We start from the raw sequence: 16,741 nt of genomic DNA, 5'->3' as shown, positions 1-16,741 counted from the left end.
GTGATTTTAAATTTAATAAATGTAATATCTCTATGGTCTAGTGGTCAGCGTTCCTAGCTACAGATGTCCTGGGTTCGATTCCCGGCGGTACGAGATTTCCTGAGAAGTAGTGGATCTGGAACGGGGACCATTCAGCCTCGTGAGGATAATTGAGCAGATAGTTCAAGGAAATAGCGGCTCCGGTCTAGAAAACCGAGAATAACGGCTGTGGGGATCCGTTGCGCTGACCACGCGACACCCTCTATCCGTATAAGTTGGAAATAACTTCGCCGACAAGCGGCGGTCGCTCGGTCAGTATAGTTAGCTCGTGGACTATAGGCCATGGAGTGATATGAGTGTCTTAAATGTTGTGTTTAAATTGCCGACGAATGCATTATTCTATAGTAATAATAACACTCTGTCATTATCATGCTACAACATGGTTAATTAGAACTGTGAAACCAGCATACAGCCGTTGCTAGTGAACGGATCTGCCATCACGCCCATTGCAAGGCAAAGGATTCCTAACACGCAACAATGGAGTAACTGGGAACTGGAGTTCTCTACGCGATCCGTGGGACAGCTACGTGATGCAACTACAGAACTGCTGGAAGAAGTGTTTTCTTTGCGATCCGTGCCGAGGTGCTATAAGCAGAGCAAGTCTAGAGTTCAGTTGAGTTGTGAGACACTTGCCGGCCAGTAAGGATGTGAACACGAAAGTTGAGAAGCTACGGAGCTGGAGACCGTTACCAGGAGACAACCCGTGAAGATACAGCAGACTGAGGAGAATTCGTACTTGCTGTAGTGAACTGTAGAGTGTGTGAATTAGCGATAGCTCTATAGTTAATTGTAGTTACGATATGTAAGTGTTCAATAAATCCAAATACCAATCCAAACCCTGCCCATAGTCACTCAAACACGTGATATAATAATATTTAATAAAAATGTGAACAATATTTAACATAAATTTCTATAGAGTTTTTAAATTCCTTAGTTATAATTTGAATAAAATAAAGAAGCGGTAGGCTTCGTATGAGGGGGGTGGGGGACCAGCCTCGATCTGATTTTGGAGCCGAAGAGAAAACTGTGTCACCTCTGGAAATCGCACTCCGGTCACGAAACATGAGACATGCAAAATTATATACCAAATTAATGAATAGGTAAATAAAGAGGCAAAACTCACTTCAGGATTAGGCCAGGCACAAAGGACAACGCCACAAGTGTTGGGAAATGGAATATGGAGGGTGTATTTTGCTAGGATTCAGTGAAACTTAGAATCTGGAAACAAAATTAGTATTATCAGAAACGTTAGTTCCTTGTGAAGAAACTGTTTCAAAATTAATTTCTTTCGATTAGGGACGTGGAGAAATACATTGGACGCCACCCTTTGTAATCACGGATAATATTATCAACTGTGTAATATTATAGATTTCATGAAGTCCCGGTTCGACGTATACTAATACACAGAAAAAAATACGTTTATTGTAATCACAACTTTAGTTTTTATCATAGCTTTTTTTTTCTTCTTTTTTTCGCTTTATCGCAGCCTTGACGCATGCGCAGTGCAAGTGATTACTTAACATCCCGATTTGATCTTTTGCTCAGAAGGTGACTATGAGCGCTTCATTACCGACTTTCTCAGAAAACACAATAACCAACATTAAAAAAAATTGTCTATTTTTTTTTAATATTTTCTTAATTTTTTTAAGTTGTATATGGATATCCAGAAATACTATGACAGTTTCATTTTAACTGGTGAATTTCTCGACGAAATAGTGGATTATTTTAAGTATTTTATATTTCTTGATTTTAAAGTTAAGTTTCTATGCACTTACAATTTTCATGTACATATCTCTGCTCTGGATCAACAAACACTTAACAACTTCATTCTTGTTTCATCTGTTAGTATTATCAATGAAGCTGTGTCGAGGAGTGATCACAACAAACGTGTCCACTGTCTTTATTTAATGTGAATGAAGGAGGGATGTTCAAAATGCAATACTTGTAGGAAGTAAGGAAGACAGATACATATGTTCCGTTAACGAAAGGGTTGGGTCTAATTTTAGTCGCTGTGTATCAACTTTATACCGAATGATATCATATACCTGCAATAAGCATTGGTTCTCGCGGGAGGAAAGATCCTGTAATGTACGAGTAAATACATTACATTAAAGATAAGCCACTACTGACTGGATTCTTCTCGTGATTTATTGCTAGAAAGACCTATCAAAGCAACCACTGTACTGCATATGGTTGATGATGAAAGTGACTACGATTAGAGTTACTATGCAATACAGAAACATTATTTACTTGTGTTGTAAACTGTTACGTTGGAAAGGACGAGTACCTAAGGAAAAAATAAAAACCACGGATAAACAAATACGCCTACGACATATCCTTTCATATACCGGCAGCAGAATAACTGCTAATCTACTTTTAAAAACTGCCAAAATCACTGTCATCTATCTTACACATACAAATGAATAAAATCACGATTCGCGCATTTTTTCACACAATTTAAATTTCAATTTATCTCCTCTGTAATAGAACGAAACTGACAGGGAAATCTTTCAACGTTTCTTTCTATTTGAAGAGCCATATTCTACGTCAGGACTAACAGGCTGTTTGGGATAATTTTTCAAGACGTGTCCCTTGTATATGCATGATAAGTCTCTTTGAGAGAATTCTGTCGCATTTGATTAAAGTTATGAGCCGGGAAACCTGAATAATAATGCGACTGCTGTGGTCTGGACGACTGGGAATACAATCCCAAGAGGGCCAAGAAATTTTTCTTTGCCAATATTCTGGGAACCACAATATCTGATATCAAAAAATTATATGCGAGAATCCTTCTCTGGGAATTAAACAGCTGACGCGTGGATCTTTACGTCCATTCCTGATTCGTCTTAATAGTGTTGTATTTAATCAAAAGAACAACTTTATCTCTTATTTTCGATCTAAGTTCCGTGTAAAGCACAGACGTTGTAATAACAGTTTCAACACAAAATTATATCTACCATTTCTACAGCAGATCACTCATAGTAGATTTAATTGCAGTTCACAATATTCTGACGTATGAAACACTCATATGGAGACGCAGGTAGACAATTATGACAATCATAGACCTGAGCCTTTCTATCGAAGGTCGCGGAATCGTGAAAAGAACGCCTGTCTCATATCTGTGAAGTCGCAGGTTACACTGTAGGCCAACAGAACGACTAGCCTGGCTGCGGTCCTTAGTTTTCCACAGTCTTTCCAAACAATTTCAGATATATTGTGTTAAAATAGGTCACGGTGACTTCCTTATCTTTTTTAAGTCACTATTCATCCTACCGCTGGACAAAATACAACATACTCAGCTCAAAAAAATATCGTTGAAGAACTTCAGATCGATAAATGTTGACTTGAAGCACTGATTTCGAAGACGGCAAAAAAAAAGTTCACCCTGAAAAAACAACGTGGTTTTTCACACTTCCCGCAGGATGGTATTCTGCAGTGGTGCCGTGAATGTCCGTCAGGCGGGTTGAGAGTAGCCTGCGACTGATACGGCGGACTGACTGGATTCCTCACCTGACATCTGCCTGATTTATGAATCAAACTGTGTGAGCGACAGATTCCACGATCTCCCTTGTTCCTCTTTCTCTTTCTTTCATTCTCTTGTTCCCTTTCAGCCGTCTCCTCCAACTGCGTACAGGCGTTCACCCGCAATGCATTACGACCATTTCATTTACTGATGATCCTAATATGAATAAAATACAATACATTCCAGAGGGTTATCTCGATGTATCACCTACCAACATGCAACATCGCGTTTCTGATATTTGGCTAAAATCTTACGCGAATAACATTTTCTTAATAGAAACCTTCTTTTTTATGTGGTAATCTCATGCAGCAGTCGCATTTACAGACCAGGCCCACAGTCTTCTGTAACCAAAGTCTCATTTGAGCTCGTTCATTATGTGTCTTCAATCGGGGAAAAAGAAGACCTCCGCATACAGACCTTAAATAAGGTGCAGGGCTAACGACGCCCCATAGTGAAACAGTTCTACAGTATGAAACTTTCGAAAATATATCGAAACTTTGCGGATTGATATAATTAACCAGGCAAAACAGGATGACATTATGGACAGAGAGTTAACATAAGATTGTGTAAAATGGTGGCTTTTGATAATCGACTGCCAGAATTCCATATAATTTGAATACTAACAATTGATCTAAGTATTTAAGACGCATCTTTCAACATGTCAGAATAAACTGTGTCAATTTTGGTTAAGGTTGATTTGTACACAGGACAACAAAAACAGAACAGATTGTACTCATACAAATTTATAACATTGGAGATTTGTTTATTAACATTTTACAGCATTTAAAATTGTTTATAAAGTTTAAGAACGCTTAATTCTCTACATATATAGGCTTTGTTTCAACTGGGTTTCTAAACTATGTTAGGAACATAATCACAGCAAAAATGACTCTGTCCATCGGGAGTAGGGGGTCACGCGGTAGCGTAGTTGGTTGAGGCACTATGCTACCAGCCGGAAGGTCGCGGGTTCGAGTCCCCATGAGGTGGATTTTTTTTTTCATTTGATCTAATCCTTCCAGCCGCACTATGGTCCTGGGATCGACTCAACCTCTAACAGAAATGAGTACCAGGAAGATTCATGGGAGTAAAGGGAGGCCGGCGCGTTAGGCTGACAACCTCACTGCCATCTGTGAGCCGATTAACTAGATGTGGCAGTCTCGACGTCTCACAACCATATGGGCCTTCACGGCCTGTTACAGGGATAGTTTTATTTACTTATCGAGAGCAGAGACCAATATAAAAATCGGATTTGGAACTAATTTTCAGGCATAATTTTGTCATAAATGGAGTTCAGAGTTATCCTACTTGCAGTTGCCCTAACTTATATGTTTGTATCTCGACTTCTTTTTGGAGCAGCGGGTTTTAAAAATCATTCAAACCAAATGATATTTTATTATATATATTAGCAAGACCGATGACATATACTTGGTCCTTTCATCCTCTCTTTAGATGCAATTGTGTTCTTTTGTGCACTCTCTGAGTAATGGCTGTCTCTTTATCTCCTAAATAGGCCGCGCCATAGCTCAAGCGGTTAGTCGCTGACTTCCCCCCGCGGCGGCTCGGGTTCGATCTCGTGTCTGGTCAAGTGGGATTTGTGGTGGACAAAGTGACGCTGGGGCGGGTTTTCTCCGAGTACTTCGGTTTCCCCTGCCAATCTTCATTCTACCAACTTCTCCATCATCATGATCACCCGGGGCAGGCTACAATAGGCCAATCGATGGCCGCCGTGCCGAGTGGACCCAGTTGGACTCCACTCCCCACTAAACGAATTTAAAAAATTCTCCCAAATACCCCCTACCATAAAAGTAGGCCATACACCGCATAATGGTCCCAGATATAATTAAATAGGTCCACTGTGATGATTCGAGGGACGCGGTAGCGTAGTTCCATGAGGCACTACGCTACAAGCCGGAAGGTCGCGGGGTTAATCTTCGATGAGGTCCCTGTATTTTCTCAATTGATCTAATCCTTCCAGCCCCATAAAGGCCCTGTGGTCGACTCAGGCTCTAGCAGAAATGAGTATCAGGGATCTTTCTGGGGGTAAAAGGCTAACAACCTCACCACCATCTGTGAGCCGATTGTCTTACAATCTATGGGCCTTCACGGCCTGACACAAGGACCTGCTTTACCTTTCTTGTGATGATTCTCTCGGTAATACTTCAGTCATGAGACATATGTAACCTTAAGAAAGGGTTCAGGCACCAAAACTCAGATGGGCTTTCTAAAGAGCAAAGAGACTGGATATTACACGGAATGCTGAGTACAAGCTGAACTTCTTATAGAAAGTGCCTGTACGTCCACAGTGGCATTTCCCCTCTTGTATGCAACACAACAATGCCTATAATGGCTCCTATGTGACTTTAAAGTCAGCCGCAGCGTGAGGCTGAATTAAAGTCCAACTTCATACAAAACCCAGTCCTCTCACTTGCAAATTAAGTTCTCTATACGTCACCACCGTTTCAATCCCAAACACATCTCAAGGACGAAACTTTTCGTAATTCTTAAAAATGGTTTACCTCTCACAAACAAACAATATTGTCATGTATTAGAGGTTTGCGTGACTAATAATAACGGCTTTTTGACTGGATGGTTGGATTTATTAACACCTTCTTGTACTACAATCTCTCTTAATCACAATCAACTCGCAATCAATCTTCAGCCGAATCCTTCTTCCTTGACTTCAGAGGACTCCTTCCATTCTCGTTCTTATTCTACGACTGACTTCATTCGGTTCTGTACTACTTACATAGTCTCGAGGCGGATCCATGGAAAACACATCCTGTATTGTTGATACAGCCTGTTTACCGCGTCGTTGCTTAGCAGTATATATCCTATTGTTCCACGCGTTTACTTCTGGGGGAATTTAGCCTAGCAATGGGCATGGTACGGACGATATAGAAAACACATCTTGCAATATCTTTCTATTGTTGCGTGTGTGTACTGCGGGCGTTCTACAGAAATTAGCCTACATGTCACAGTATAAGTGGTTTGTATATGCGCCACGTACTTCGTGACGAATTGGTAATCTACTCACCTCTATCTGTTGCTATGATAGGGAACTCGTACACACTGCGTGTCTCGAAGTCCAGCTCTCCTGCTATACAAACTTCACCACTACCGGAGCGAACTTCGAAATCCCGCACTTTTCCAAAACTATCACCCAGCGTGTAGTTGACCATGGCGTTGACTCCACAGTCAGGATCTGTAGCCGAAACCTGGAAAACAAATCACGGTACGTTAACAGCGATGTTAATGTTTCTTAAAAAATTACAAAGCTAAGTATCACTGGGAAGAGTCGGTGTAGTGACAGTGGTCACACCTACAGAACAGGGAAAACAAGGACAATAAAAAATATTACTTAGTAAATTGCAGTCATCATCCAATATTTCTATGGCTTTGTGGAAATTACCCATCATCTTGTGTTTTAAATAAAAATTGAATTGATAACGTTAAAAATGTCAATAATTGATCCAGTTATCAGTTTAAAAAATTATGCTTGTTCGAGTAGGATAAATCAAGCAATTTCGTAATGTTAATGCCCCTGTATCTAAGCAACAAGCTACTGCTCGCCCATAGTCTCCTTTTCTTCCAATTTTAGTAATATAAGCAGCGTATACAAAGGTTAAATCTTCGCCTACATCTAGGGATGAGGTTAAGAATTGTGGAGCTATACGTCCATTCCCCATAAATCTTCATGGCGTGGTGCTTAATTAATTTAGCCCAGTGATAACTTTACCATATAAGATGGTTATTTCCGAACTTTCCGAAATTCTATTGTTCACATTATTCAAGTTCAAGTTCAAGTTCAAGTTAGTCAATCACAGAGCGTTGAAGAGGTATGGAGTATTGAAAATGCAGTTCCATGTATCAGTTGGAGATAAAGATCAGTTTCACACTCCGGCAGTTTTGTCCCAAAATAAAGGGCCCCATGTATCCATTAGGCAGAGGATTTAATTCACCCCAGAGCCTGTCTGAACGTGACGTAAAAGAGAAAAATTCCTGTCCACGCCAGGAATCAAACATAGACAATTCAGAATTACTGGGTTTTTGGACTTTTTCCATCGTCCGGAATTCTAGGTAATAGAGGACACGACGTTTCGGAAACTGGATCTGTTTCCGTCATCAGGTGAGAAAGGAAGACACCTACTCAGTTGGGCCCCTTAGAAAGAGCTAATCTCAATCAGCAGTCCAAAAACCCAATAATTCTGTGTCATCCACCATCGTCAGGACTATTTAGAATAGACCATCCATTCTGTACGCAGTCACTGTCCTGTTAGACCCTCGCTGTTGATAAAGGTATTACCCTATATTGGGCTTCCATTCTCAAAAATTACATAAACAGATGACGTATATAAGATCTGAGGCTTTCACGGCGGTGACTATGAAGAAAGCAGTCTTCTGGGATTTGGCACCGTGTATATGTGGTGTTAATCGACGTTTCAGAGGAACGTATCGCCTCCATCTTCAGGGTAGAAGGAAAAATATAAGAAATCCGCAAGCGAAGAGACCGTGAGAACCGGTAAAATCAGACGGTTAACACCACACATACACGGTGCCAAATCCCAGAAGACTGCTTTCTTCAGATGAAGTATAGATTGTAAAGTGTAACAGAAATAACCGTTCGAACTAACGGCCTTTAGGACAACAACAGATAGGGATCCAGGTAACGTGGTTATGATTCTTCACGTCTTTTGAAGGGTGGCGTTTGATGAATGGAGAAGACCACGTGGCACCTCCTGTTGTGAAAACACAGGTCTCAACCATGTTGGCATACTGTTATAAGGGTCACAACTAGGAAGTACTGGGTCAAGGGACAGGGCATCCACATGCAAGCTGCTACAATATTGCTATTAACAGACAAGGAAAGCAGATGACGGGCATACAGAGAACTGAAGAGGCAAGTACACTCTTTGCCAATGAACAAGTAGGCCTGTAAGTCGTGATGAAGTTGGCTTCCAGAGCTTTTCAAATAACTGCAGGCCTATAATATAATTTTTCTAAAATCTACTCTATAAAATTCAAATTTCTGGGAATAGGGATTATATTGTACATCGAACTATAAGGGAGACAGGGGGCAAGTTACATATGCCACTTTTCCAGGATGTTTTAATAAATATATTACAACATGAAATTGTCTAAAATCAATTTTAAAATTCAAATGGTACCTCTCGTACAATACACTGCGTCTCCATTAAAATAAGTGGGCCGCGTCATAGCTCAAGCGGTTAGTCACTGGCTTCCCACCGCGGCGGCCCGGGTTCGATCCCGAGTCTCGTCAAGTGGGATTTGTGATGGACAAAGTGGCACTAGGGCAGGTTTTCTCCGAGTACTTCGGTTTCCCCTGCCAATCTTCATTTCACCAATTGCTCCACTATCACCCTCACCTATCATCTGGGGCTGGTACAATAGGCCAGAAGTGGCCGCAGTACAAGGGACTTATTTCCACCCGACTAGCGATAAAAAATGATAACTGGTTAATGTTTATAGAAATAATAACTGTTTATACTGAAAATCATATTGTGACAGGTAGGCGTTTCTAAGAAAAGAATCTGCAAACACGTTTCCACGGAGATAAATTCTTGCAGGCAATCTATTGCTGGGTATCGGACCAATAAACACGGGGCTATAAAATTACGCGATAAGAATTTTCTATGTAGTCCGTGCAGATACAGCAATAGAGGGGCTGTGTTTCTGTGCTTCGTGGTCCGTGCCATGACTTTATAAGGGAGAACGTTTGAAGGAGTAGTCAGTAATCCTGTGTGGAGGCGGGGTAGAATACCTCCATCGCAGGCATGCGAGTCGTAGGAAGCGACGAAAAAGGAAGTCTCGAATCTGAAACAGTAAAAAAAGTCACGAGTCCCACGGGACTCGGATCCGAAAATAACTCCGTTGTCGAGGTCCAGCAGACCCGTCCTCTCGTCAGAGAGAACGCCCTATATCAACAAACCCGCAGATGTCAGACAGTAATAAAAGTCTGGTCGTAAGCCCCAGATGGGAGCTTTATTCCAAATTGACTGGCCGACTGACCGTCGGTCGTATCATAAGACTCAGACTCAAGACTCAGGGGCAGTCAGTTGTCAATAGGAGATATCCACGGGAAGTTAGTAGTCGAAGAAGAATTAGAAGTCAGCCTGTGAAGGCTTCTAGTCCTAGTGAGACTGTTTTAATTCCGTTGCAAGGATGCGACTAGTGAAGAGGAAGAATGCTAGTGCGTGTGTAACGGTGAAATGTAATTTGTGTAAATCAGCGATAGCGCTGCATTGCTTGTAAGTGCGAGTTGTTTGTATAGGGTGTTAATAAATCTATTCATCAATCCAAACCACGTCTATAAGACTAATACAAGTGACAACATGAAGCACATACATGTAAATATATTTTGTGGTCAAAATAAAGAGTTTATAAAAAACACGTGGTAAGTATATGCTTCAAAAGTTTAATAGCTATGCTTTTGCATAGGCCTTTCTTGAAATTAACTAATGAAATAATGATTATGCTTTATTTATAACGAAAATCTTATGAACAAATGTTTAGGTTGACCACAGTTTTCTCTATTTATTGCCCTGATGAGGCTTCAATAATGAATTGAACGGTCAAGCTAAACATAAGATTTCACACAGATCGCTTTTCAACTATGAAAATGGTTACGATAGTCCAGTCTGGTGATGATAAGAAATGGATAACACAGGACTAAAGAACACACATGGGAGCTTCGCGAAAGTAAGACACAAATATTTCATACAAAATATGGAGATATGTTTATGACATAAATTTCATACAATACATAACCATGATTCATCAAACCAAATTTTTAATGTACGTGCCACTCTTTTTATTGTTTATTTCCTTGAAGAACTGACAAAATAAATGCTGCAAACATTTCAAAGTTCTGTTATCTTGTAAAAGGACGGGAACCTATATTGAGATGTGTGGACGCTGCTTCACTACAAAAATTCGCGTGGCCGCCATACCGGTACTGTTGATGGCAGGGAGATAGAAAGATTGGCATGCCATTAGTGTTTGGCCAATTAGTGTCCTTAAGTTGCATGTATAAAATTGAAACAGGCGAATGACGGACAGACAAATGAATATCGTTATTGGGTTCAGAAAAAAAAATATAGTTCGGAACTGACAGGGAGGTCGGACAAGCAAACGGAGATGGCCGAAGGTCCTGAATAAGAGAGAACACTTTTTCAGGACAGTAAAAAAATTTCTTCTGGTTTGGAACAGTTCCTCAGCTAGTCAGGAGATCGTGCTGTTGTCTCTTATGGAACCCGATGGTTCATTACTGTGTTCATAAGAGTCCATTAGTAGATTATATCGTGGGGCAGATGAAACCAGTCCATACTCAAACCCCTGTTCATTTTACATGCACTGCAATATTATCCTTCTTTCCGTGCTTAGTTTTCAGAAGTGGTGTCTTCTGTTCAGGTTTTCCTTCTAAAATTTTGCATGCGTTTTCAATCCATATGTACTACATATTCGGCCCATGTCATTGCCCTTGATTTAATCACGCTAATAATGTAATGTGAATAGTGCAGATTATAATTTTGTAATTATACAGTGCTATCCAGCCTCCTGTTGATTCTAATTCGCCTCTGTTAGGTCCAATTATTCTCCTCCCCCCCCCCTGTTCTCAAACACCCTCAATAGACGCTCTTCCCACTGGGCTATAGTTTCACATCCATACATTCTGTAGGAGGCGGGATAGCTACGGGCTGGATGTCCGAGGGATCGGAATTCGAGTCCCGGTAGGATCAAGAATTTCTTTTTCTCTACGTCGTCCACATCCTATCCAATGGTTACAGGAGGCTCTTCCCCCAGGGATAAAGCGGCCGGGGAGTGAAGCTGACCACTCACCTGCAACTAGTGCCGAGGTCAAATATGGATCTATATATGCATTCCCCCATATGCCTTCATGGTGTAGTGTTTCATTAGTTCAGCAAAGGGACAACTTTACTTTTAACCTTTACCTGAATTGCTCCTGATGGCAAAAACAACTTATAGTCAAAACAGAGGGCAGACTTCCAGTTATAGCTACAGTCTCATTTACCAAATATTTGTCTTCTGAATGACTTCCTTCAAAAGTTAGTGACTTAGAAGATTAAAGCAGGGGAACGGGGAAAGGGTGATTTCAGCTTGTAAAATCTAGGCCTGAACAGATTGCTCCGTCAATAAAGAAGTGGAGGAGGAGGAGGAGGAGGAAGAGGAGGAGGACAAGAAAAACCTAAGCTGAGTGAATACGTTCGAGACTAAGTGGAATGTTGATAGAGAAACATACAGGAAGCGACGTCGAAGTACCGTCGACTTGTGAACTCAGTTTGCGCTTAGAGACCGACTTCTTAATCTGAAATTACAGCTGGGGTAGCGTCATTAAGAGTGAAGAATGGGTTTGCTTGGGCGCGGTGCTCGTAGTTTCAATATGTAATTGTAGTTGATATGGATGACCGCCTCTGTGGTCTAGTGGTCAGAGTTTCTGAGAAGTAGTGGGTCTGGAACGCGGTCCACTCAGCCTCGTGAGGATAATTGAGGAGCTACTTCAAGGAAATAGTGGCTCCGGTCTAGAAAACCGAAATTAACGGCCGTGGGGATCTGTTACGCTGACCACGCGACACCCTCTATCCGCTAAAGTTGGCACTAACTTCGCCGACAAGAGGCGGTCGCTCGGTCGGTTTAGTTCGCTTGTGGACTCAAGCCACGGAGTGTTTTCTTTTTTAGTTGATAGGGATAGCTCAGCCGTTGTGGAGACTAGGCTACAGACTGGACGATAGGGCTTCGATTTCCGACAGAGGCAAGAGATTTTTCTCTTTCCCATAGAGTTGAGACCAACACTTAGGCCCGCAAAGCCTCCTATCCAATGGGTATCAGGAGTTCTAACATCGGAAGTAAAGCGGTATGATCTTGAAGCTGACCACTCACTTCCATCTAGTGCCTAGGTTATAAATGGAGTTACACCTCCATTCCTCCATCAGATTCTCGAAAATCGGTCAAATATTTCACACGTTGAGAGCGGGGACAAACATAGTGACAGACTGATGATTCCACAAGCCTGATTTCATAATCAAAAATATAGAGGAAGTAAAAAGTTTTCTAACAGCATTTTTTAGTGTGTATGTGTGTATCTTCACTGTAATTATTGCAGTGGTTTATAGTCTTTGCTATCAAACCGAAAAAATAGTATTAGTTATCATGAGGCCATATTGGCTTTGTTCCACGTTCCAAAAAAAAAATACCCGTAATTTTTATTAAGATTTTATCTAACAATGTGTGGAAATCGTGTCCGCTAGAACCGTTGCTCCCACCTCATAAATTCGCTCAGCAGTCATGTTGGTATTAGTGATAACATGAACATGAACATCCAGGCCTCTCTCTGTACATAAAGTGGCCAAAGCAGACACATCCCGGAGGAGGAGAAGAAACAACAAACGATTTGTTGTCTTGAGAGGAAACTTCATCTGGACTGATAGTAAATGGAGGAAGACACAAGAAAGGAAGTGAAAGATTAAAGAAATTTGAATGGGAGACAGAGAAAGATAAATAAGCGTACCAAAGACACGGAGACAAAAAAAGGGGAGAGGGGGTTCTCTAACTCAACGCAGGTTGGATGAGAATGAGGCAAGACGCGTGACCCCCGAGGATCAAACCCACCCTATGGTCAGAGCAACGTGGCTTGTATTCGGACTCCAGATTATCAATAAAGCATGAAACTGAAATATTGCCTGTTGGAACTCTGCATTGTACAACATTTTATATCGACACAGTGCTACCAACACAATATGTACTGGGGACACATTATAAATCTACATAGAGCAAGAACGATGTCTGAAGAAACACAGCTAGAATTTCAGTTCCATTTACCGCTTGTGAGAGAACCGCGTTATAAAGACGACGCGCCTGTAATATAATGACAATTCGTACAAATTCGTAAAGCTCTTTTCCAAAAAAGTGTAGTTTATTTTATAAACTTTACACGAAGTAGCATATATCTTTAGATTATGAAATCATTTGGGCATGCTGGGGTACGCGGTAGCGTAGTGGTTAAGGTACTATGCCACAAGCCGCAAGGTCGCGGGTTCAAGTCCCGATGAGGTCATTGGATTTTTTTCAATTGACCTAATCCTTCTGGCCGCACTAGGCCCTGGTGTTTACTCAGCCTCTAACAGAAATGAGTACCAGGAATTAAATAAATAATTTTCCTGTAAGGCTGACAACCTTACCGCCATCTTTGAGCCGATTGTCTAGATAATGTGGGACCCTTAACGTCTCACAACCCTACGGGCCTTCACGGCCTGTTACAGGGAGAGCTTTTTTTTTTTTTTTTTACTTTACATATGGGCATGTGAACGACTTTTCAGTCAGCCCTCTTAAATAAACTTTGTCTAAATATGTTTGAGGTTTGTTCATACTTTGAGCTGATAGTTCTGAAGGTTCCCAGAGCCGTCAGAAAGTAAAATTTGGCCATGAATCCCATGGGACTCTGTACCAATAATCACAGTGCTGTCAAGGACCAGCACCTCCAACAACTATTTAGCAGTTATACCTTGAGCAGACACCTCCTCTCGTCGAAGAAGAGGCCCTATTTAAAAACACATAAAAAGTCCTGGAAGTCGGGAACCGAAATCAAGATTGACTGTGCTGGCGAGGACTAGCAGTAAGGTTTCCACATTTTGTTTAGACACTCGGCTGACAAATGTTGGCGCCCTTTACCCCCCCCCCCCAGGAAAGTTCCTGGTACTAATTTCTGTTAGAGGTTGACTCGACCCCAGGGCCATATTGCGGCTGGAAGGATTAGGTCAATTGAAAATTCAAATGACCTGATCGAGAATCGAACCGCGACCTTCCGGCTAGCAGCACAGTGCCTCAACTAACTACGCTACCACGTAATAATGCATCATGGCAAGGTTACAATTTATATATAATTAAATGGCAAAGAAAATTGAGGTAGTAACATTTTAAAAAAGAAACAACTGCACAAGCTAACGAGGTGACAGAACAGGGCTGAACAAGATCCCATTGCTATTACCACAGTGAATAGCCGTTGCGATGTAAAGCAATGCACTGAAGCCGACATCCCGCGGCACACTGGTCTTAGACAATAAAGTTCACCTGAGAGAGAGAGAGAGAGCGAGAGAGGCGCATCCATGGAATGTGACATATCAGGACCGTCCCTAATTAGACAGGTCGATAAGAGATTAGCCTGTCTCCGAGTCGCATAGCTGTGTCCATATTAATGAAGAGCTTCTGACCAATGAACTCAGGCACAGCATTTCACAAGACATGCTGGGAGGGTCGATCTAGCTGCGCAACTCAACAGCTAAAGGTTATCACAGCGGTGACTATGAGTGGTTGAGACCCCAAATTGTAGTACTAAGAGGTAGTAGCGATTTTCTTGGTCATCTTACTGCCTCTTTCCGTAACAGAAGATGATCCTCGTTTGCGTTCCTTCGCACGATTATCACAGACACTTGCTGTTTCTTCAAGCAGTTTAATTACTGCCGCTCAATGATGCAACGCGAGCAGTAACTCTTGAAGTTGTATTCTCTCGGCAGTATCAAAAGAACCGACAGGAAAATAAATGTTTCTAAGAAATAAACACTTTCTATTGGTTGTACAAGGCACCATCTTATTACTCAGTTCAGAGTTTCCAAATACAATAAACAAATTTCCTAAATATATGGAACGATCTGAGAAACTACGTATATGTTAAATTACAAAAGTTGTACAAAATATAATGTGTCAGCTGATAAGAGCATCTCGTATTTTTATATTATTTTTTCCGAAAACTAGCCGGACACGGTTGTCGGGTGGTCTGAGACATGTACTGCCTTTGCTCGCTCGGAAGCCGGGATCGTGAGTTCGTAAAGTTCACCTGAGATGGATGTTTGGTATGTGTATGTGTTTATTCTGTGTTTGTGTTATCCTGTGTTTAGGCAGAAGCCTTGCGGCGATCTGATCACTCATCCAAGGAGTCCTACCGTCTGTAAAACGATCAAATAAAAAAAACTCGACACCGTAGGGTATAAGAGGAATGGATTAAGTAAATTTCCGAAAACTATTATAATAGATTTTTTAGAAAAGAGCTAAAATATATTTACAACTAAATAACTGTAATGGCGAAGACACAAAGAAACTTCGACTATATGTCTGTGCCAAGCCCCATGTTCCTACAGGTTACAGTTACTTAGAAAATGGATTTAATTAATGTTGCGAATATAAGGCTTATAACCTTCCTTTAAGATCTATTATTATTATTGGAGGGGGTGGGTTTCCCTGCGACTAATAGTCTATTGTAGGTCCCCCTTTGATATTTTACCAGTCGCCATACCCTACCGGTACTGGTGCGTGCTATCAGCCCCGTTCAGCCAACGAGGTCGGCCCTCGGTACCCGATACTTCCCCCATCTACTAGAGGCATTGGAAACTACTTGGGCGGGAAACTTTTTGCCTAATTTTGCTCAGAGGTCTCCTAGAGACATGAGGATCTTTTACGTGCCGTAAATCTACGACACGGGACCCACGGCTTAAAGTCCCTCCCGGAGGACTTGTTCCCTGAATTTTTCCGCCCTTAAAAATTCCACGACCTCCGCCGGGTTTGAACCCGCGTATCCTGAGTCATGAGGCCGCTCTTTAAGATCTAAAATAAAAACTCTTATTTGAAGAATGTTTCCGGCTGGAGAATATTTAACGAAATACATATATGCAGCCCAGTATTTGTACGTGTACTAAGATTAGCTTGGCAACTAAGTATTCGCATGAGAATTGAGGTTGTCACGAGGGTGATTATGAAGATTAGACTAATTGTCCCTTGGGATGTAACGCCGTGTAGTTTATTAGACTGATGCCTAACGTCACGGCGTCACATTCAAGAAGACATAAATCTTAACACGTCTGCATTTCCAGTACTTACACGACAACCAACGAAGTGTGTTAAGTAGTGAAGAACGCACCTAGAAAATGTGTGTACTCTATTCGGAAGTAGGTTTTCACGTCCCAAGTTCGGTATTTCCGAAGTAAGGGCTTATTCTTAATTTAAGTAGGTTATCTGTAGCTGCAGACTGTATACGTGTAAAAGGCAAAGATAGTCGTGAAGGCCAATAGGGTTGTGAGATGTCGAGGCTCCCACATTTTCTCTAGACAACTGGCTCACAGATGGCGGTAAGGTTACCAGTCTTACGCGCCGGCC

General features: G+C 41.5%; 1 protein-coding gene across 1 annotated transcript in view; it reads right to left on the bottom strand.

The window, feature by feature from the left end:
• LOC111862076 (protein dachsous) overlaps positions 1-16,741 on the bottom strand; it is a 657,337-nt gene that overhangs the window by 168,858 nt on the left and 471,738 nt on the right. Inside the window, exon 3 of the mRNA XM_033750539.1 lies at positions 6,597-6,777. Within this exon, the coding sequence (XP_033606430.1) occupies positions 6,597-6,777 (181 nt within the window). The remainder of the gene's footprint in view (positions 1-6,596; positions 6,778-16,741) is intronic.

The sequence above is a fragment of the Cryptotermes secundus genome, unplaced genomic scaffold, assembly GCF_002891405.2.
Source record: "Cryptotermes secundus unplaced genomic scaffold, Csec_1.0 scaffold400, whole genome shotgun sequence".
Taxonomy (NCBI): Eukaryota; Metazoa; Arthropoda; class Insecta; order Blattodea; family Kalotermitidae; genus Cryptotermes; species Cryptotermes secundus.
Note: the sequence above shows the minus strand (reverse complement) of the source record. Positions and strands in the feature narration are given on the sequence as shown.